The sequence below is a fragment of the Pholcus phalangioides genome, unplaced genomic scaffold (assembly GCF_987345545.1).
Source record: "Pholcus phalangioides strain wild (caught in Gottingen) unplaced genomic scaffold, Ppha-v1.0 ptg000008l_1, whole genome shotgun sequence".
Classification (NCBI taxonomy): Eukaryota; Metazoa; Arthropoda; class Arachnida; order Araneae; family Pholcidae; genus Pholcus; species Pholcus phalangioides.
The window spans coordinates 59,049,482-59,071,385 of record NW_028301601.1 but is presented as its reverse complement, the minus strand read 5'-3'; the positions used below and the strand labels follow the sequence as shown (position 1 = coordinate 59,071,385).

General features: G+C 38.2%; 1 protein-coding gene across 7 annotated transcripts in view; it reads left to right on the top strand.

The window, feature by feature from the left end:
• LOC149084660 (disks large homolog 1-like) overlaps nt 1-21,904 on the top strand; it is a 393,252-nt gene that overhangs the window by 27,410 nt on the left and 343,938 nt on the right. Inside the window, exon 1 of one of the 7 annotated variants that reach the window (XM_089235065.1) lies at nt 5,438-5,777. The exons of the other annotated variants lie outside the window; for them this stretch is intronic. Coding sequence (XP_089091191.1) covers nt 5,559-5,777 — 219 coding nt within the window. The 5' untranslated portion in view covers nt 5,438-5,558. Of the gene's footprint in view, nt 1-5,437; nt 5,778-21,904 lie in introns of those variants that run through there. 7 annotated transcript variants of the gene reach the window in all.

Below are 21,904 nucleotides of genomic sequence, written 5' to 3'. Positions count from 1 at the left end.
TTAAAGCAGGTTACTTTTCTGATCTTCACCGAATTTCTTCTCATTTCCAATTTATTTACTTATTTATTCTTTTCCCCAACGTATTTTACAAAGTTTCTATCACCGAATTCCTTCAGGTAAAATTTTTTTTTCTCCTCTTCTTCCAATTCTGCTTTTAGCACCCAAAGACTACTATCCCAAGCATTGTTTTCCCCCCTGAGGAATGCAACCAAGCTCACTCAGTGCTAGCTGTTTTACTCTGCAACTAATCCTCAGCACACACACACACACACACTTATTTATTTTCTTACTTGTTCTTGGTAACACTCCATTGTAACTTGTTGATGGACTGCCTCTCTTAAAGAATAGCTGATCCTATTTTTAGCTTTTACTTTCTGCAAACGATGCCTGTCTGGACTTGGTGAAAATTTCGATTCCGGTCGTGATCCGCAACTTACCAACCAGACTACGATCAAAAAGTGGAGAAATATCCTCTCGATGGATTCCAGATCCAAACATATTTACTTGTTTAAAATGTTGCAGGACGTTTAGAGTAATGCCAAAGACATTTGACTACCATGTCACTAAACTTTATGGTATGGCGAGCAAATTAACGTGCTTTAATGATCGTGTAATCGACGTTCTGCTTTATCTCACTCTGACACTATGCCATAGTATTTTTAGTCGCAGGTTTGCTTCAGTAGTGATATCTTGCCATCGTTTAAACCTCAATTAAGTCTGGTAATGAATCAGAGAAGTTGAGGGAAGAAGGAAATACTCCGAGCTTTTTTTGAGTGATTTCGAGAAATGACGTAAAGGGGAAGACGAGTGACGTAAATTTTAGGAATTGTCTATTGTGCCTTTAGGACCTAATATCAAAACTTTCTTTTACAAAATATCTCAAACTTCTGTTATTATCTTCAAGTTCATTTGTAGCTCGAGAAAGAGAATGCATGGTATTAAACACTATTTGCGTATCACAAGTTTCTCGTTCATCGCATTTTTCATGTACGACGTTTGAAAAACCATATTTTCAATCTGTAAATTTTTCACAAAATGACTTGGAACTGATGGGATGTCCATTGTCCATTTTCTCACTGTGTTTTTGAACACTATCGGAATCGCTCTTGAAATTCTATCCGTTGGAGTCGTCACTTTTTCTTGTGGCACAACATTTTTTCCACCCTTCCGATATCTGATGATGGCAGTTACGGTGATATGCGGGGCAACTTTCACTCATAACAATCGGAGGAGATTAAATGGCATCACCCGTAAACAGATTTCATCGAAGTTAATTGATACTGCAAATCTGTCACTGACACACCGCGTAAACACGTACGAGGTTAATCCTATTGTACCAATAGGAGAGTTAAACATAGCTCTGATGCGCTACAGTTAGCAAACGTGATCTTAAGGGGACATCAATAATGATGCTTTGTTCGACCCGGATGACGACCCTGAGTAGTTTTCATGATGCTTCTGGTCATACACGTAGAGTGTATGCACATGGTCATTAAAAAGTCAGTCTTAGATTCATGTTAGACGATTTGAAGCAACGTGATCTGCCATCATAAATCGCTTCATGAGTCCTAAAACAGGTTATATACTATAAGCATATTATGTTGCGAACTTCTCTCGGTATCAGCTCTGTTTTAGATTTCATGATGACGTTTGCGCTTGGCATTAACTCTGCTTCACCCTTTTGTTTTAAAACTCTCCGCTTCGCATCACCGAGGCGTTTCATCAGTTTTTGTTGTGAGACTCATCTCCTTGCATCACAACTGTTTCAAGCTTTGTGACAAACTCTGATCCTTGTGTCAGAACTGTTTTCAGGCTTTGTAAACACAGTTCTGCTCTCCGCATCACAACTGTTTGAGAAATTTGGAATGTGACGCACTCTCTCTGCTCCTAGCATCAGACGTGTTTGAGGCTTTGTGACGAACTCTGCTTCTCGTATTAGAACTGTTTCAAAATTTGTGGCAAATTCTGATTTTTTAGGACATTGCTGATCGCGAAGAGCAGAGATCGATACAATGCTCAAGCTTTTGTTCCCTTTTGTATCAACACTGTTTCGCTTTTTGTTTTCAAAATCTCATCTTCCCATAAGGACTGTTTCATCCTTTGTCTTCAAACTCTGCGTATCTCGTCAGCGCTTCTACTGACTTTGTTGTTGAACTTCAGAACTGTTTGGCCTTTCGTTGTCGAACTCCCACCTCTCATCAGCACTGTTTTAGCCTTCCGCGTAGAATTTTGCACCAGCTTTTACGTCGGATTCTTCGCTTTGAATCATCTCCGTTGTTTCAATTTTTTTGTTTTTGAAAATCAAAAAAAAATATATTTTTGCAATACCCAACTCATAGAAATTGAATGTAATGCTTGTATGAGCAACCGAAATTGAGAATATAACAACAGTCACATTATATTATTCAAATTCGGAAATTCATCCGAGAAATATGTAAAGAAGGGGGAAAAAGTAAAAAAGATTGAATTATCTTTTTTCCTGGTAATATCATTACTTCCAACGCGAAAGCATTATCTTCATTGCCGACGCGCGAAAAAAAAGTCCTTTTCCCTTTTCTCCTTTAAAGAAATTAAAGATTTCTTTGACGAGAAAGCTTTTTGGGTCCTCTGAAGTGCGCGCTCTACCACTAATTGAATTTGAGTGCAGTTTGCTACGGAGGTTCCGAAAGAGTAGTTGGAAGCATTTACTTCTCTTCTTTCTCCGCTTAGAATTTTTTACATTTTCTTTTTCAAACACTTTTCTTCAAGATTATGTCGGCTGATGGAATTTGAATCGCTTTCGATGTTCTGGAAATTGAATCTATGTAGAGAGAAATGTAACGGAAATTTGTGATCCCTCAGCAATGAAGATTTTGCCATAGATTCTTCTAAATTGGGAAGAAACATGGAAACTGCGCCGAAACATGGAGGAAAAGTAGCATTGTTTGTGACGCATTTATTTTATCCAGTAGCCTGCAAAGTCAGGGAAAATTAAGGAAATGAAAAAAAAAACGGTAAGAGAAAATCGGGAAAATGTAGAATATTTGGCGAAAGTCAGGGAAAATGTGCAGATACTTGATAAAACTCCTGTGGAAAAAAAAGGAAGGCAATTAATCTCGAATCAGTGTTTGGTCAAAACTGAGGTCAAAACTGAGTTTGGCTCAGAGGAAGTTAGGGGAATTTTTGAGTTTTGGTCAAGAAAATCAGGGAAAATTAGAGTTTTGGTCAAGAAAATCAGGGAAAATTAGAGTTTTGGTTAGGGAAAGTCAGAAGTTTTGGGTTTTGGTTAGGGAAAGTCAGAAGTTTTGAGTTTTGGTGAGAGAAAATCTGGAACATTTGTGGTTTCGGGTCAAGAAAATCAGGAAGTCAAAGAAATTTTTGAGTTTTGGTCTGAAAAAATTGAGTTTTTGTGAGGAAAGTCAAAGAAATTTTTGAGAATTCGGTCGGAGAATTCAGAAATATCGAGTCAGGGAAAGTCAGAGAAATTTTGAGTTTTGTTGTTTGGAAGTTGGGGAAATTTTTTAGTTCTTGGTCGAGGAAGTCAAACAAAGTTTGTTTTAGTCAGTAGAAGTCAGAAAAGATTTTGAGTTTTGGTCAGAGAAATCAGGAAAAATTAGAGTTTCGGTGAGGGGAAAAATCATAGAATGATCAAGCAGATTTTTCTAGGAACCCCGTTACACCTAATTGTGTATTAACTTCTTCACCAAATAATAAAGCATAAACAATATCAAATAATCTTCTGGAAATTCGCTTTTGTAGATTTTCTACTCCTTTATTTTCTTGGTATGGAATTACATGACCATGATCGAAACTAGATAAATATGCTAACCGGAGAGAGCAAATGCCCATAAAATCTGTTCTTTTTCGGTGTTTTGGCTAAAATTTGAAGATTCCAGCAGAGATAGAGAGAAAAAAAGGGGTATTTTTAACTTTTTTCGAGAGAGAGAGAGATGAGACCGTATTTCCAGACGCCTTGGAAAAAAACCCTTTCCCCTTGCCTTCCTTCTATACCCATCAGAAACGAGTCCTTTTGGTGAAAGATGCTGCACAGCCAGCAGCATTCACTTTTTCCAGATGTTGAATAATGCTTTTCCTAGTAGTAGTCCAGAGAGATTCCTTTCACAGAACAGTCCATCTGTCCCTGGAATACTTCCAGACAGGGGTGCATAGAGCACATAAGAAGGAAAAAAAAAACCCCCAGAAAGATAGACGACCGAGACCTGTTGGTTCTTTCTAACATGCTCAAAAAATACACACACACACACCTTTTCGAAAAGACATAAAGATTCCCAAACTCTCTCTCGCACACACACACAACACAGAGATAGATGGTTTACTGCTTCTGGCTTCTATGCTTTCTCGTGGCGAATCTTTTGCCGCCTCTCGTGCGCTTGCGTGTCTCTGTGAGAGCGGGCGGGAGCCTCCCCTGCGCCCCGCGCGTGTCGTCGCCGCCGCCACCACGCGCACGACCGTCTTTTACCGGATCCCTTCTCCTCTCAATCTCAATAACACACACAGTCCCGCTATGACCTCCCTAGCAGTCGGTCGACTTTCTTAAAAATACCTCCTCGTTATTTTCAAAGACAAAAAACAGAGACGGAAGGAGAGAGTGAGAGAGAGAGGGAGAGCACCACAGAACCCGCCGTTTTGTTTAGGTTAGGATAGGATCTTTTCCATCAAGGAACAGCAAGAGACGTCTTTTTTTTTGCTTGTTTTATTGCCTACCTAGATGCCCTGTGTCCAGACAAGATCGCGGCGGTATCTTTGGGCGGGATCGTTTACTTTCTGTTATCAACCGGTCTCTGATTTCAATTCCACCATCATCATCATACTAGTATAGATATGATGTGTGTGCGGTTATTCAGTGACAAGATGGATAATCGTCAAGATGAATCGAGTCCAGAAGGATCAAATATATATTTTGGTGCGCGCTGATTTCCGCGTTTGTGTTCGTGCGTGTGTGTGTGCTTGTGTTTGTGTTCCGCGAGTTCGTGCGTGAAGTTGTTTGCCACTTGTTGATGTAGTTGCCCGGTGTAGAGCATTGTTCGCGCGTCACTGAAAAAAAGACAACACCACTGGAGTCATCTATGGGGAAGTGAGCACTTGAAGATTTCGATGCGTCTCTGTGGCAACATTTTGCCATAGTTATTTACCATTCGGAAAATTTCAAGTAGGAGATTAAAAAAGAGAGTTTATACATTTTTGCACATAATTATATTCGATGCTATTTTGTTGCAAAGTGCCTTAATTTGAGCTCCATGATGCCGTCTTGTCAACACGAAGGAATATAAGAAATATTTTAAGGAGCTTCTACTGATAATCTCTCAGACGAGGTTTTAAAAACCATCAGTACATGGAGTATTCTGGAAAAATATAAAAACTATAAATAATTTCTGATGAATGATACATTTATGGATTGAATATAATTAATATATATATATATATATGGGATGATTGCTCGAAATTATCCTCGCAGCTGGTAAATTTTTGCTTTCCAAAGAGAAGTAACCAGCTTCAATATCGTTAACATATAACCTGAGAATTTCGATTCCATGTTATCCAAAGTGAATTAATTAGCAATGATAGACTGGGTTTCTATCGTGAGGCATTCCCGGCGCAGATTTTCCAGCTACAAATACATCCCAGGGAGAATCAGGAGGAGGGGCCGGAAGAAGTTACAACAGCAACAGCATCAGCAGCAGGTCCAGCTACAGGAACAGCAACAACAGATCCAAAAAGTTGAGTCGCCACCGAAGAGTGTTCCTCTGGATGGGTGTCCATGTTGTTGGCCGAGGAGGGTAAGTGTCATTATAGGCCGTTGCAACATTTATATAATGAGATTTTTTGAGAGCTAAATAAGTTTTATTTATTCAATATTGTTTGGCCGAGGCCTATACAAGATTAAGTGGTAGATAATGAAAGAGGTTGAAAATTTTGCTCCTAGTTCAACCCATTCATGCGCTTTGTATTCCATCTCGATATTGGATATTTTTTTGAAACTGCATATTCTCGAGAGGTTTTTAAACACGCCAACAGGAAGTATGTCAATGCATAACAAGTGTCCTCAATTGAGGACAGCAAAATATGACGACATATTTGAAAGAAATTTATTCAAATTAAACTGTCATCTAAATAATCAGTTACAAAAGAATCACTTGCATGAAAATAACAATATAATGTCGATGATATAAGGTGGAAAACAAAAGTACCCACGAGATAATAAAATACACCAACTTCGAGAGTTTATTTCTAAACCAGAAAAAGCTTTTCCAGAATTTTTTCGATGCCAATCTCTGAGTGGGGTTGTCATCTACACGTGTTAAAATATACATCTAGCTGCAAGGACAAAATATTATACACAGCCAAATCGTCGCTGTATTCAAATAAGTACACTGTACTTACAAACGGATAAAAGTTCTACGAACCGATTGTTTGCGTTTCCGAAATGCACATCTGCTAAAAGTCTTTGGAACAGTTTTCATGTAACGATGCCATTCCCTAGAGGAAATTTCAACTGTCATCATAAGGAAATAATTATTGGGTTGATTTCCAATGGCTAGTGCCGAAATTTAAAACAAAAATATGTATTAATAACTGATAAAGATCTTTCGTTTCTTTTAAAAATGATTTTTTTCTTAAGAACTTTTCAGCAAAATCTGATTTATCTTGACGACGCGCGCGCGTGTGTGTGGTTTGAATCTGGGAGGAAAGGGAGGGGTTGCCCCTTTTGCACATGTCGAAATCAAGTGCACCTCATGTGCATGAACAATGACACATGAATTTATCTGATAAACTGCTATATGTTAACCTTATTATAACTATATCTTTTATGGAACTGCCTGGACACGAAGAAAGGTCTCAAACTCTAATAGTTTCTTGGACTTCCATTTAGCATGAATTACAGCACACATTTGTCGAGACGTTAATTTTATGAAGCCATGCACTGTCGCATCTCTTATTTCTACCAAAATTCACATCATTTTTTCATCAAGATCCTCGATAGATCAAGAACAATCCCTTAGATTCTTCTCTATAGGTTCTGTACTGGACTAAGTTTGGGAAAATCGGAGCGTCCGCCTAGTGCTTTGTCAACCGTTTTTTAAAGTTTAAAGTCAAGGTGTCAGGCATCATCATCCGCCGCTGTGGTGGTCGAGTGGTTATAGTGACGGACTCGCGATGCGAGGATCTGGGTTCGAACCCCACAGTGGTGGTCGGCTGAAGTTGGTTTTCTGTAATTCCCAACTTCAAGGCGAGAATGCGAGCCGATCTCCCTGTTAAAAAGTCTCGCCACAGAGAGCAACAGGCCTACAACGTTACAAATATTCAATCATTACACTTCACTTACAATTTGAAGTATAGATGGCAGCACTGAAATATCATACACAACATAGCTACACACTCAGACTGTTAGGTGTACACACTCACTTTCTTCCAGACTCTGCCACGAAGCTGGGCTGGAAGAGATCTCGGCAACGGGATAAGTCCGGATGCAGAGACCCTGGCGTTCATTGATTCAGGCATCATCATCCAAAAATATGTCATCGACTCCGCAGAGGAAAATGGTCATTGAACATGCTGAAAGCTCAAGGCTTGAGCTATGAAAAAGACTTGATTTCTTGAGTATGTTTACATTGGAAGAACGCAAATGTGTCTGGGGATATGATCGAAGTGTTCAAAATTTTTAACAGACTGCTTCGACAAGGAGACACCAGTATCGTTTAGTAAGGGAGAATTTCAGGTTGTGGTGTCGCAGGGAGTTTTTCTCTAATGGGATTGCTAATAAATAGAATATCCTACCACGGGGAGCATTGAATTCTAATTCAATTGTCACGTTTCAAAATAAGTACAATAAACATAGTGGGATAAATTGAGAAACTATCTATACTTAGATAAGACAAACATTTTTTTTTTATGGGCTGGTGAAGTTACCAATAATATAGCCTACTGTCAGACTATGGGCGAAATTTACTTTCCCCATACATTAGTAGATTTGACCTATAGGAGGTGTTTTCGCTTTTATCTCACAGAAGTACGCAAATGAGGTTGATTTCGATGGATCTCTAATCGTTATATGATTCGACACTTGATAAATTTCGGATTATCGAAATTATAATGAGTTTTCGAGTCATTTTTGTCTTTTTACTAACCGTTAATAAACTCGGTCTATCGCCATTAAGGTATTTCTAACGATTTTTTTTTATTGTACATCGTTACTACATACCATCAAATTTCACCTTATATACTGTAGGCATTTCTGAGTGATGGACGCATTTCAGTGCTATATGTATGTCATTTTTTTGAGAAATTTGTTTGGTATTAAAAGAAAACTATATACAATGTTTTTTAGTATTTTTAATGATTGCACTCTCATTGAACAAATTTATAACTACTTACAAATTCTGACTGATCTAGACTAATTGTGTTACAATTACACGTTATTTGATACCGATACATAGCATTAACAGTCATTATTTAAACACCATAAATACGATTACGACAACAAAAATCATAAATTTCTACAAAAAAAAAAGTTTCACCCATAACTTCAGAAAATATTTTAAGTAGTTCAATAGACTTGAAAATGTTTCTTAGAATTCTGAAAATTTGTTTTTTTCTCTTGAAAAGTTTTAATGTCTCTAAAGTATCCTCCGAAGTTGTAAAATTTCCAGAAATTCTAAAATGATCTTGAAAAAATATGTATACTGTATATATGCTACATGCTACAAAACTTTACCTTAAATTAAAAAAAAAAATTCTCCAATTTTTCTGTTTCGATTTCCTCAGACATTTAGATAACTTCTTAAAATTCTGTATTCTAAATTTCTCAATTTCACAGAAGTTTAATTCAAAAAAAAAAAAAAAAAAAAAAATCAGAACTTCTCAGAATTTTTAAGAAAGTCAACTCTTTATTTCAAACTTTTAAGAAATTTTGAAAAATCCCTGAATTTATTTAAAAAAATTCTCAATTTTTAGGAAACTTAGAAAAAGAAACTTCATGATAATTTCTCAAAAAAAAAAAAATTACTTTCAATCAAAAAGGAGGAAATTATATGAGTTGAATGTTCAGAAAGTGTAAATGGATAAACAAGACATAAACAATCCCGAATTTCAGGAGAAAAAAAATAGGATTTGATGGATTTCTTGAAAAAGAAGAAAAATTTTTGTAAGAAGAAAGGGGGGGGGGAAAGCTCGATGGTTGTGGAGGGGGGGGGGAAGAAAGAGTAAACTATCAATCCATTAGCAAAGTTTGACATGCCGTACAATAAATAAGAAAGAAGTAGCGGACACACACAAGTAACTTTTCCCCCCTGTTTTCCCTTTTCTTCCACAAACAGCAAAGAAAATAAAGTTAATTGCTTATTCGTGTTTGTTATTATACAAATTTCGCGCTAACGATGGAGGATTAGCGAAAAAAAAGTGGAAATAAACAATTTCTTCTTGGGGGGGGGGGGGTAAAAACCGATAAGCTGATTTTCCCGTCACGCAAATCGTTTAATGACATTCAAAATATGACACAAACTTATTTACCTAAAACTATTTTTTTCCCCCGTTGCACGCGTTATTTTAATAATACATATTTTAACTGCATTCACAATAATTGAAACACGAGTCAAGAAATCAACGGTTGTGTATACAGTGTTCGCCGCTTAATATGACCGCTTATCTGGACTCGGCGTTTCTTATTTACAAATCGGATTGTTCCGATATTTGTATATACGACCGTATTTTTCTTGACTCGTGTTTCAAAACTCGTGCTTCTTGACGAATCGGAATAATCCGATTTGTAACTATATCCGAAAAAAATCCCAGTTATAAGTACGATGACCATTTTTATTTAGATACCGATCATGGCCAGGCTCTGTTGCTTGCACATTGCTCCGGAGAGAAATTGTGTAGGAAAATTTTTATTCATTCCTTCAATTTACAAATACCATAATCATACGTAATATTTTATCTGATCAAACGGGACAACTTCGTTTTTCTTTCCCCATGTAGCAGGTTTCAAAATGTTAAATTGTGTTTTTTTCCTTCAGTTGTGCAAAAACGGAATTTTTTCCCCCATTTAAGATTTTACACCTCTTTTTCTTCATTAAGTTAACAAGGGGCACCGATTTGGGAATTCTTATTGACGAGCGGCTTAGGTTTTCCGAACATTGCTCAGCGGTGGTCAAAAAATCGAGTAGAATGGCCGGGGTTTCGTTCTTAAAAGGTCTCCGCATTCTCTTGAAATGATCCTTCCTTTTTCGGGGCTTATTTCGTCCTGGACTGGGGTATGCCGTAAGGTTTTGGGAACCATACCTAAGTAAGGGAAATAGACTTGGTTGAGGGGGTGCAGAGAAGAGCTAGGTAGAAGAGAAGCCTTAGAGGTGCCCTTGTTGGCACACAAGGCTTAAGCTATGAAAGGGACTTGATTATTTGAATGTGTTTACATTGGAAGAACGCAGTTATCAGGGAAATATGTGTGATCGAAGTGTTTTGAAGTTTTCAATTCTAGGATGAGCTATGAGTTATTAATACGCTGCCAATGACTTGCTTCGACAAGGGAGAGCCAATTCCAGGTTGTGGTTTCGCAGGGAGTTTTTCCTCTAATAAGGGTTGTTAATATATGGAATAGCCTTCCACAGGGAGCGGTGAACTCCAACTCAATTGACACGTTTAAAAAGAAGTACGATAAACAAACAGATTGGGATAATTTGAGAAGCTATTCATACTTAGATAAGACAAACATCGTAATATTTTTATGGGCAGTGTATTATGTATAATTATTTTCGAGGCATATGCTTTTATATAGGGTTGCTGTATTTTAGTTTGTTTTTTTTGACATCCATATTTTTTATGGGCGTATGTTTCGAAAACCTCCCTTTTTAATGAGTCTTTGTCATAAAATAAAACTAATCACCAAATATCATATTCATAGCTTCAGTGGTTTCAGCTCAGCGATAATGAATTTGCCAGTGAGTGAGAACAAGTTATTTTATATATATATATATATATATATATAATATATAGAACTTCGGTTACTGTGGTTCCCAAACAAAGCGTTTCACACAGACATAGTTATACCTTTACAATGGTTTGTTATTTCTTTTATGCTTCCAGTATATGGGAAAAAAGCCGGGCAGAGCGTCGGGTATCAATTCTAGTTAAACATAAATCCACTTTGCTTTGTTCTTGAAGCTGTTTCGATGTTTTGAATTAATCTTGCGTTGTTATCCTCTATCGACCAGTTGCAAAACTGTTTTTGGGTTATTGAAATCCGTCATTCCGATAAAAATTTTGATGCAAATCGCATGCCCGTATGTATCATTGGGCTGTATTCCGTAAAAAATGTATGCAAATCTTCAATACCTGATATGTTTGTACAATGGCAGCGGTATTATCTGTAATTTTGTGAAGAAATTATTATTTTTCTTGACTTACTCGTTGGCAATCCATGGCTTCAATGCGCTATTGCATTTAATTGGCAGAGCGATTAGAGATTATGGGCTATTTCAAAGCCTCCCGCATGTAGAAACAAGTATTTAAAAGGCTTTGACTATTACAGCCTCATCTGCTGCCCCCTTCCCCGGTATTCAAGTAAACTGTAGAGGGTGATTACTTAATTCCCTTGTCGCATTTTACTGGTGATAATCTTAGGGCATAATGGCGATCTTAGAGGCATACTTCCAATTAGAAAAATTATTCAAATAACATGTAGAATTCGGATACATCATTCCTGTTGCAAGGGGTTGTATAATAACAACCCCTTGTAACATGAATGGGAGATTTAATGACAGCAATTAAAGTATTTAAAAAAACCTTTTTATACGGACACCTTGTCCTCAAAACCCCAATTAGGACGTTGTTGCCCCATCTCTCCAATGAAAACAAATGAAACCAAATCTCCAGTGAAACTAAATAGGGATGATATTTGAAATAATACCAAATAGAGATGGTAGATCCATTCCTATGTGGTACGCACCACCTCCCAAATCACGAAGTGTCACGACTCGCTTCCCCGAATCCTATGTACATACTCAAACCATGGCTATTCGCACTACTGCTCGTGAATTAGCAATTGTAAAAATATGAAGGGGATGGAATTGATGTGTTATTGCTACACATCAGAACCTCGCTACTAACCGGTACTTATCAGGGTTTTCAGGTTGTGATCACATCATTTGATAGTGTTTTCTTTCTTCAGCCGTCATTTGATAGTTTATGAGATAGATAACTTTTAAATTGTGATCATCCCCTTTCTCGTATACAAGTATGATTTCATTGTGCTGCTGCGTTCAAGGGGGCCGAGCGATGATGAACGGGGGTATGAGCTGTTATAGTCACATCTAAGGCACCCCCGATATACAAATTATTCCATTTTTGATCGATCTTTCGATTCGTGCCTAAATTGCACGATTATTGACACATGATGAATGGTCCTATTTGAGAAATCCCAAACAATTGAAAATTTATTCACCAAGGTCTTTGTTTTTAATGTAACTCTACTAATCGTTAAAAGTTTTTAAATCGTTATTCAAATTGATTAAATTTCCAAATAACTAGCGAGTATGATTTCAGGAAACTACTACTAAACCACGCATGCAACTCATTCATATTCCTCTATGGAATTTCTAACGAATGAGCACATGTTGGAATGTGCGTGTATTCTATGTGTTGTGAACCTAACGAGAAATTTTCTCTATGATACGTGTTATAGTGCTGCCATCTATTTTTCGAACTATGAGTGAAGCGTAATGATTCAATATTTGTATCGTTGCAGGACTGTTGCTTTCTCTGGCAAAAAGTTGAGAAAAATTTGAGAAAAAGTACAGTGAGAGAGCAACCTCACTGTGCACGAAATTTGAATACTTTTTATATTAAAAAAAAATTCCAAATCAAAAATCGGAAATTGTTTTTCATAAAGAAATACATTTCTCTGTAAAAAAATTCAAGAACAACTATGGCCTTCACTAGAATTTTTGATTCCCAAAAATGTTCGCGCGCGCGCGATTATGATGAGAATCATTTGAAAGATTTGTAAACAAAGCGAATCAAAAAACGATTCAATGGTTCATTCTTATCTGAATTAGCGAATTCTAAAAACATCACATCTTTCGTCATGCACATGTGCATTTCTTCATCTGATGTGGATGTTGTTGAATATATCTCATCTTATTTGATACTTGTTGCTCGTTGCCATAGTGACGAAATGATCATCCTCTTTTTCTCCACGATGGCCATCGATTATTACGGGGGCGATTCACACGCGCTGGTCGAATGTATATATAGTTTGTATCCGATTTTTTCCGTGCTGCATGCCACGCCGGACATAACCGTGCTTCTCGTAACATTCGTACATACTCTTTCGAGATCTACATTTTGAAAGATTCTCCGCGAGAGAAAGTTCGGATTTGAGACAGTGCTTCATCTCGAAGATTGAATCCAATACGTTAGAACAAATCCCTTTTTCCATTTGAAAATGGAATCTGATTTTGTACTATTTGATTATCGTTTACAGACAGTAAAACCCTTCTTTAGTGGACACCGAAAGAAAAAAAAAATCATCCGTAAAAGAGGGGAGGGGGATTTCTGTTGGAGCTTTTCAAATAAAACTTAATTATTATTTGGCCGTAAGGGAGGGGGAGACCGCTAAGAAGGAGAAAGGATTTACTGAGTCATCACATATGAATGAGAGGGAAAAATTAGATTTTTTCCCTTCAAAATTTGCGTTCATTTCACTCCAAAGATTATACAATATGTTTAAATCGAAGAACATACTTACAACATTTTCAACTATTATTATTTTTTTGAGATAATTGTATTTTTATTATGCACATTCATTTCGTACTTATTCAGTATTTAATTTCGTACTTATTCAGTATTTAATTACGTACATTCATTTCGTACTTATTCAGTATTTAATTTCGTACTTATTCAGTATTTAATTTCGTACTTATTCAGTATTTAATTACGTACATTCATTTCGTACTTATTCAGTATTTAATTACGTACATTCGTTTCGTACTTATTCAGTATTTAATTACGTACATTCGTTTCGTACTTATTCAGTATTTAATTACGTACATTCGTTTCGTACTTATTCAGTATTTAATTACGTACATTCATTTCAAATACAAATACAAATACAACGCCACAACAGACAAAATGCCCAACGAGGTGGCTGATAAAAAGATGCCCATAAAAATATGGATGTCATATATTTCAAAAATACATCAACACACAAATTATAACAATATATACACATGATAAAATATTATAAAATGCCCATAAACAATACTTATGGTTGTCTTATTTTAAGAATGGATAGCTTCTCGATTTACCCCAACATGTTTATCGTATTTCTTTTTAAACGTGTCAATTGTGTTACAATTTACTACCGCCGGGGGTAAGCTATTCCATTTATTAACAACCCTATTGGAGAAAAATTCCCTGCGACACCATAACCTTGCATTGTCCCTCACCAATCGATACTGGTGTCCCCTTGTAAAAGCAGTCGATTGGCGGTGTACTAAAAGTTCATGGTCCATGGTTCTAAAAGTTCATGGTTTCGTACTTATTCGAATTTTTTTCTTTTATCAATTTAATTTTTTTTTGGCCCGCAATCTATTTCCTCTATGTGTTTTTTGCTGGTTACGCGAATGCGAGCTGATCTCCCCTTTAAAAAATCTTGAAACAGAGAGCAACAGGCCTACAAGCAGTAGAAATATTCAATCACTACACTTTACTCTTCTGAAATATTAATGGAATCAGGCACAACTCACATACACAGACTATTAGGTACACACACAAGTAAATTGCCTATGGCGATAGACCTGAGCTGTGCTCGGTTTGACAAAAAACAATTTTTTTCTCCTATCTGTGTATTTCATTCCGGTCTGCAAATAATTTCTCCTGTTTTTTTTTTTGGCCTTCTGCAAGTCGTTTCTACTGTTCGAGTATTTTTTCCGGTCTGCAAATTATTTCTCACGTTTGTCTTTTCTATCATTACTACTTAACCGTAGAGAGACTTCTATCACATCCCTCTTCGGGATTTCTTACGAATCGGTACATCCCGGAATGTGTGTCCTGAGTGTATGTGTGGTCCTAACGTAGTTATGTTGCAGGAGGTGTGTTTGCTTCGTCTTCTAGCTGGTGCTGCCATCTGTACTCTATACTTTGGAGTTGTCTTTTCTGCCGGAGCGCAAATTATCTTTCCTATTTATGCGTTTTTTGCCGGTTGAATTTTTTTTCCTATTAATTTTATTTTTTTTTGCGGTCTACAAATTATTTCATTTACTTATGTGCTTTCTATTTACAGTGAAACATGTACGAAACGGGAAGTCAAGGGACTGAAATAATATTCCGTTTTAGACAAGTTTCGTTTTATAAAGGGGCAAGTCAACGCACTAATCACTGAATAGACAGGTTTCACTGTATTTAGTGTTTTTGCCTTTCCATAAACTCTATCTCGAATTCCGTCCGAACCGCGAAATTTTTCAACCGTTTTCACCGGTCCACAGGTAACAAAAGGGTTGAAGAACGCTGATCTAGTCACCACAATGGGGGAAAAAAAAAGTAGACTCATCTTTATTTTTATATGAACCAGCCTGTCTACTACTTCACCAAACACCAACTCTGGCCATATCGCTATATCACAATTTACTGCCATTAGTGAGATGGGTTGGAAGTGAAGGCGCTGTCTATCGGTGGTCGCCTCGAGTTCGTTAGGGAAAATATCTTATCAATAAGATATCAATATCCCCCCTTGGGTTCGAACCCGGGACCCTGACAGCAACCTTCACGATGGTAGACGAGCATCTTACCACCATGCCACTCGGGCACAACCAGCCTGTCTGTCATTGGTTCGTGATGTTCGATTATAACCGTTACCGTATGCAGGTTAGCAAAAAGGAAAAACGTACGACTACAAAAGGGATTCCGATCCAATTTCAAAAAAGGGAAATGTTTCCGAGAACTCATTATGAACGATAACGGTTTGACAGCACAAGAATAACATCACGGGCGAAATATCTTCAAATGTTATCAAATTGAAACATTTTCTTCTTCAGTGATCGATTTTTATTTGAAATGTTCTAGTTGTCTTCTTGGTATAAGCACCCTTGCTTTTCTCCCCACTTTCTTCTATTTTGTCCCATTACTAGATCAAGACGATCAATATTACGACCCCGAAATCCGTCTTATAATATGTAGAGGATCACCGAAGCGACCTTGAACAATGAATATATGTCTCGAAAGTCTCCCCCACGTCCTCCTTGTTTTTTTTTGAAAAAGAACGACGCCGTCGTCGTCCACGAAGAAAAATGAAAAATAGTTGCCCTTCAAAAGCCGTCCTATCAATGATGTGATTTCGTTGACATTGTCCATAAGCTATATACGTACATAAATTGCTCGTCAATTCACGGGGAATCCCCTCAATGGCGATGGTGAGATCAAAGCTTACATCTCCGTGGAGACGACTTTTTTTCCTTTTTACTGTCCTCCATCGAAGCGTTGCTACCATTGTTGAAGTTTCTATTAACTTTCCCGTCATTAGAGAGGTTTTGTGCCGTGTATGAAAAGAGGTACACGGATTCCATTCGGAGAAGAAATCTCTCATTGTACTTTTTGTACTGATGTAATTAACCGGGTCCCGAGAGATACGCATTGTTACCTGTTCTTTAATGTTCAGTGGAAGAAGTAATCTTTTTCATCCAACCCCCACGACAGCTTTAGAACATACATGCTCAACCTATGGTCCGCGGGACAAATGCGACGATCCTTGGTGTCCATTTGATGTGGCAAATGTGACAAATGACCAAACCACTCAGTTGGTCCACGAAAGATTGTTAAGTTGCGTTGCCCGTGGCACATTACCAGATTGGCTCGCGGCATATTTACAGGTCGCTAAAGCGACCCCAAGCACATTTCTAAATGCGACCCGCGGCACACCATACCTTCAGTGGTTCGTACATTTGCAAATTACTTAAGTGGCTCATGGCACATTTTAAGATCACTTAAGCAGCCGAAGGCATTTTTATAGATTATTTTAATGGCTCTTGTCATACTGACAGATCATTTAAGTGACTCGAAACGCATTTTTAGATCACTTAAATTAACTCGAAACGCATTTCTAGATCACTTAAATTAACTCGAAACGCATTTCTAGATCACTTAAATTAACCGCGGAGCATTTCAAAATCACACTTTCGGCTCATTTCCAGATAACTCAATTGGCCCGTGGCACATTTTAGGATAACTCAAGTGGCCTATGGCACATTTCCAGATAACTTAAGTGGCCCTCGACACGTTTCCAAACAAATTAAGTGGCCCGCAGAGTCCCCAAAAGCTTGAGCTCCCTTGCTTTAGAACAGGCATCTTCAACCTGTTGATCACGAGCACCTAGAGTGCTCAATGCTCATTCCCGATTTTGTGCGCACGAGCTCTTGATCGACGTCTCAATCAATTGTTTGTGTAAGCACAACATTATTACTGAACATGTCTTATTTACCTCCTGTGGCAATTCCTTTTGTCTAGGTCAGGAGATTCTTAATCTGTAATGAACCGTGATCCACGGACCCTTTGTGCCAATACCTCTTGACAGAGGGGAACTCAAAGACCACAAAATCCCTTTCCAAAAATAGTATTCACTATAAAGCGACATTAAAACAATGAGTTAATTGTTGTCTCATCCATGGTCACTGACCCCCCCACCCTCCCGAAATCACTTCGAGGACCCCTTCCTTAAAAGCAGGGGTTCACAACCTTTCCCGTCCACGGGCCAGATATGTGGTATTTCTGCAGTTCAAACTGGAATATATATGATGACCATATGACCGATATTTTACGGAACATTCCAGTCATTTTGGCTTTTCCGACTTTTTTACAAAATGTTCTGATTCTCAACGAATCTTTCTTGAATTTTTATTATTTACTGAAGTCGGGATTGAGATTACACGTTGATAGAGTTATGAATGATTATCATAATTACAGTTATATAAATATGTTCGTTTCACTAATTTGTCAAACGTATACGTTTTTTTCACTGGTGAATTAAATTTTATTCAATTTCCCACCATTGATAATTTTTCAGCAATTTTAGTGATAGTTGGCAACTTTAATCCCCTTTGACAATTTTTATGGCTACAGTTGACAACTTTACTTGATTTTGACAATTTTTTGTACGATATAATTGGTGATGGCCCTTACGGATTTCGATTTCCCGTATTTTTATGAAGGAATTATGGTTAACCTTTTACTACTGATACTGGAATACCTTTCGCGGGCCGCATTTAGCCCGAGGGCCAGAGGTTGTTCACCCCTGTTCTAGGGATCTATGAACTCTGGTTTAAGAGAAGTGAGTGATGACTTCTGGGAGTTGCTGGAACGGAATAGGGGGTTGTGGTAAATGAGTACAACACAATATATTCTATGGGTTAGCTTGAGATGGGGTGTTCGGTACTTACTTACTCCTCTGGGGGATATCCTCCCACTCACGTCAATAATCACTGTTGTATAGCGTGTAGTTAATGTTAGAACATAGTTTCTCAATTTTTTTACCGGCTCCGCCCCCTTCCTAGAAGACAAATGTTCTTATCGTCCATCTGATTCAGTGATTCCACTAGATCCTATATTGCATCCGTAGCTATTATTGGTTCTTATCCATGCGTTCCGTCATTCTCTAAGAGACCACTGACGTTGAGAAACATTGTGTTAGAATCACGGGTAAAAATGCAATTTTCCATGCTAGCTGTACCAACACTTTCTACAGCAGAAAGCTTCCGCGCGAAGCTTTGACGTCACTGAAGTCGTCCATTTCATCTGTAGCCATTGGATATAGCAGTCCGACGTACGCGAAATCGTTACCCTTTTTTTTTAGTATATCCAATGACTATAGATGAAATGGGCGACTCCAGTGACGCTCCGAGCTACACATGGAGGCTTTCTGCTATACATAGTAGACGGTGCTGGCTGTACATAGGCACTATCGATTATGTGCTCGAATTCGACCCTGTAAAGAAGCTTCCAGGGTCATTCGCTGTTATGTGCAAAGAAACTAACATTACGGCGTGGCGTGAACTCTGTTGTTAAAATGGTCAGATAGGGAAAGACGCATTTTGACGCCCCTCTACCGTAATGTTGGGTGAGTGGTGACAAAGGAGAAACTTGACGTTCTTGGTCCTGCACCCGGGTCGGAGACTCCCTCTCTCTTTTCCTCCTTCTTGACCCAATTGTTTCAACTCAAACAGAGAGGAAGATGGCAGCCAGTGGATGGGTAACGACATTCAGAACTTTTTTTTTTTTTGCAATTGGAAGTTACCTCTAAGCTGCTGTGCACACTGTGTGAGCGATGCGACCACGACAACGACGCGAATTGGTTGAAAACATGAAACCGGTATTGATTTCAATTTTTCACCCAATCTGTGTCATGTCGCGGTCGTATCGCACACTGTGTGCACCGTGCATAAGGTCGGGTACATAATGGAATGAATAACAGGTACGGGGGTGTATAGCAGAGCTTAACAGTTGTATTTTTTTGCTCCACACTGCACATACTCGAGAAGCGAGACAAAGAAGAGAAAGAGATCACTCTGAACGAGGTTCGTGACTTGAACAAACATGTTTGTTTTCACCTTGATCTGCTGATTGATCCGTTTTCTTTCCTATTTTTTTAAAGAGGAGGAGGGCAAAAAGTTTTTTGAGGGAACATCATCATCATCATCACACCCGTACATTTCAGAATCCCCTCCGGTCATTCTTTCTATCCTCCTCCACCTTTAATATGTGCGAACATCTCTTCCTCCACCCTTATGCGATTTTTTCTTCCTGATCGCAATCCCAGTCACTCGTACCTCTTCGTCCCAATATGACCGCAGCAGTCCTCCACTATTACTGTAATTAAATCACGAATGCAGCTCGTAAACATTCTTCTGAGGGATTTTGAATGGACGATATGTATCAGAAAGTTCAGTGTTATGCGTTGTGTGTCCAATATGAAGAGAACTGTTCCTGGGGAAAGCGTGTAAAGTGTTCGAGAAGTATTGTTATCGGTGTTCCGAAGTCGGAAGCAACAACCCGGCAGGTTATTTTGCCTGTGCGCATCACGTGTGAATTTGAAATGTTCTTGGCCCAATTGTTCTCAGTGACTTTTTCCAATGAGGGACCGTCTCGTTTTCGCACCACGAAGTTTGAAAGCAACAAAGAATAAGCTTCATTCAACCACCGCTATACCGCCTGCGAGCCCACCATGACGCCATTGAGGACGTGTAAAATTGAGGATTTGAAGGAACAATTCTTAACCAACTCTATGGTTCCACATATAAATGTATTAAATTTTTTTTTATTGTCCCACAAATACGGATGCAAATGGCTTCTGTAAGCATATTTTTTTAGTAAAACAATACATCGACTCAGAAATTTAATTAGAGTAGATTTTTTAATTAGTTACAATGAGAAATTAAAGGTAAATTATGTACAGTTTTCCTTTTATTTTACTGTTATACATGAGCTAATAAAATCTTGCAAAAGTTGAATAGTTGTTGCCTTGAGTTTTATTTCCAATTCCCTCAATTTAGTGCGATTTTATGAATATCTGAATGCATGAAATATTTCCAGAAGCTCTAAAAAAATGTCACAGAGAAGGAAACAACCCTTTCTAGATTAAAAAGCACTTTGATAGCCGCACGTATTTTATACTGAAATGACACCAAAAGATGTATTTTCTTGAATATAAAAAAAACGGGTAATGAGTTCCCCCCCCCCTCCCCACCATGTACATTTAATATACCTGGTAGTTTTGTGTGAAGAGCTGCGCCCGAGTTCCGGGGACGTCTACCATGTGAAATTTGCCGCGTTAGGTTCCAGGTTCGATTTGGGGGAACTATTGTTCATCCACGCTGAGTTGGCCTCCGGCTACGTCATGAAACGTCACGATGGACGATTCCATTTATCTTCTTTCGGGAAAAAGGTCGCAGGGAAAAGGAGCAGGTTGGTATTTTCCGTTGGCGTCTTCTGCACTATTTTAGCGTTATTTTCGTTTCCCCTTTTTGGGAAATGAACCCTCCCTTCCTGCGTCAAGGTCAGAGGTCAACTCAGTATGGACATACAATAAGCACCTCTTAGAGATAGATGGCCTCCTCACGCTGTTTGTGAAGTCAGTAAGTAGTCCATTTTCCCTAAGAATATTCAGGGGAAAAAAAATTCCCTGCTTGTGCCAGTATCATCGTTGTATCCAGCATATCCCAACCTCTCGGGGTAACTGGCTTATATCCCCTAAGGGATAGAGCCTGGGTCATGTCTGGTCTTGAAGTATCATCGTTGTGACGATAAGAAATGATCGGACTCAGAATTGGCGATTTCTATGCCCCATATCCAATCGCTATGCGGTATTTGTGAGCCAATCAGGAAGATTCTACGCCAAAATAAGAAGAAACGAAATAGGATGCTGTGTTTCAAAATGTGGCAAACTTGCTAGGTAGTCTGAATGACGTTTATGGCAAACAGTGCAGAGGCCTATGCATACGTAACGAGATATTTTCCTTAACGAACTTGAGTCGACCGCCGAGATGATGGCGTCTTCATTTCTAACCCAACTCTATAACGGCAATAATAATTGCAGCGCATCGATGTGACCGAGTTTGTGTGAAGTACTGAGCATTGAGCTCACGTCTTTATACATAGAAGAACAGGTAGGTTGTACTACAAACTCAATACGCTTGCTATACATGTCATTAAATTACATGTCATTAGAAGGAGAGAAAAAAGTAATGGTAATAGTTCTAAAGTTTTACTGTAGATAGCGCTAAAACACAATATATGAAACTGGTTATGAAAATCCAGCTGCGGTCATCGAATGAAAAATGTACGTGCGACTGGAACTCCTTGAAATATTAGGTTTTTCCACCATCTTTGAGCGATAGTGTGAAGTCAGCATTAACGCTATGTACAG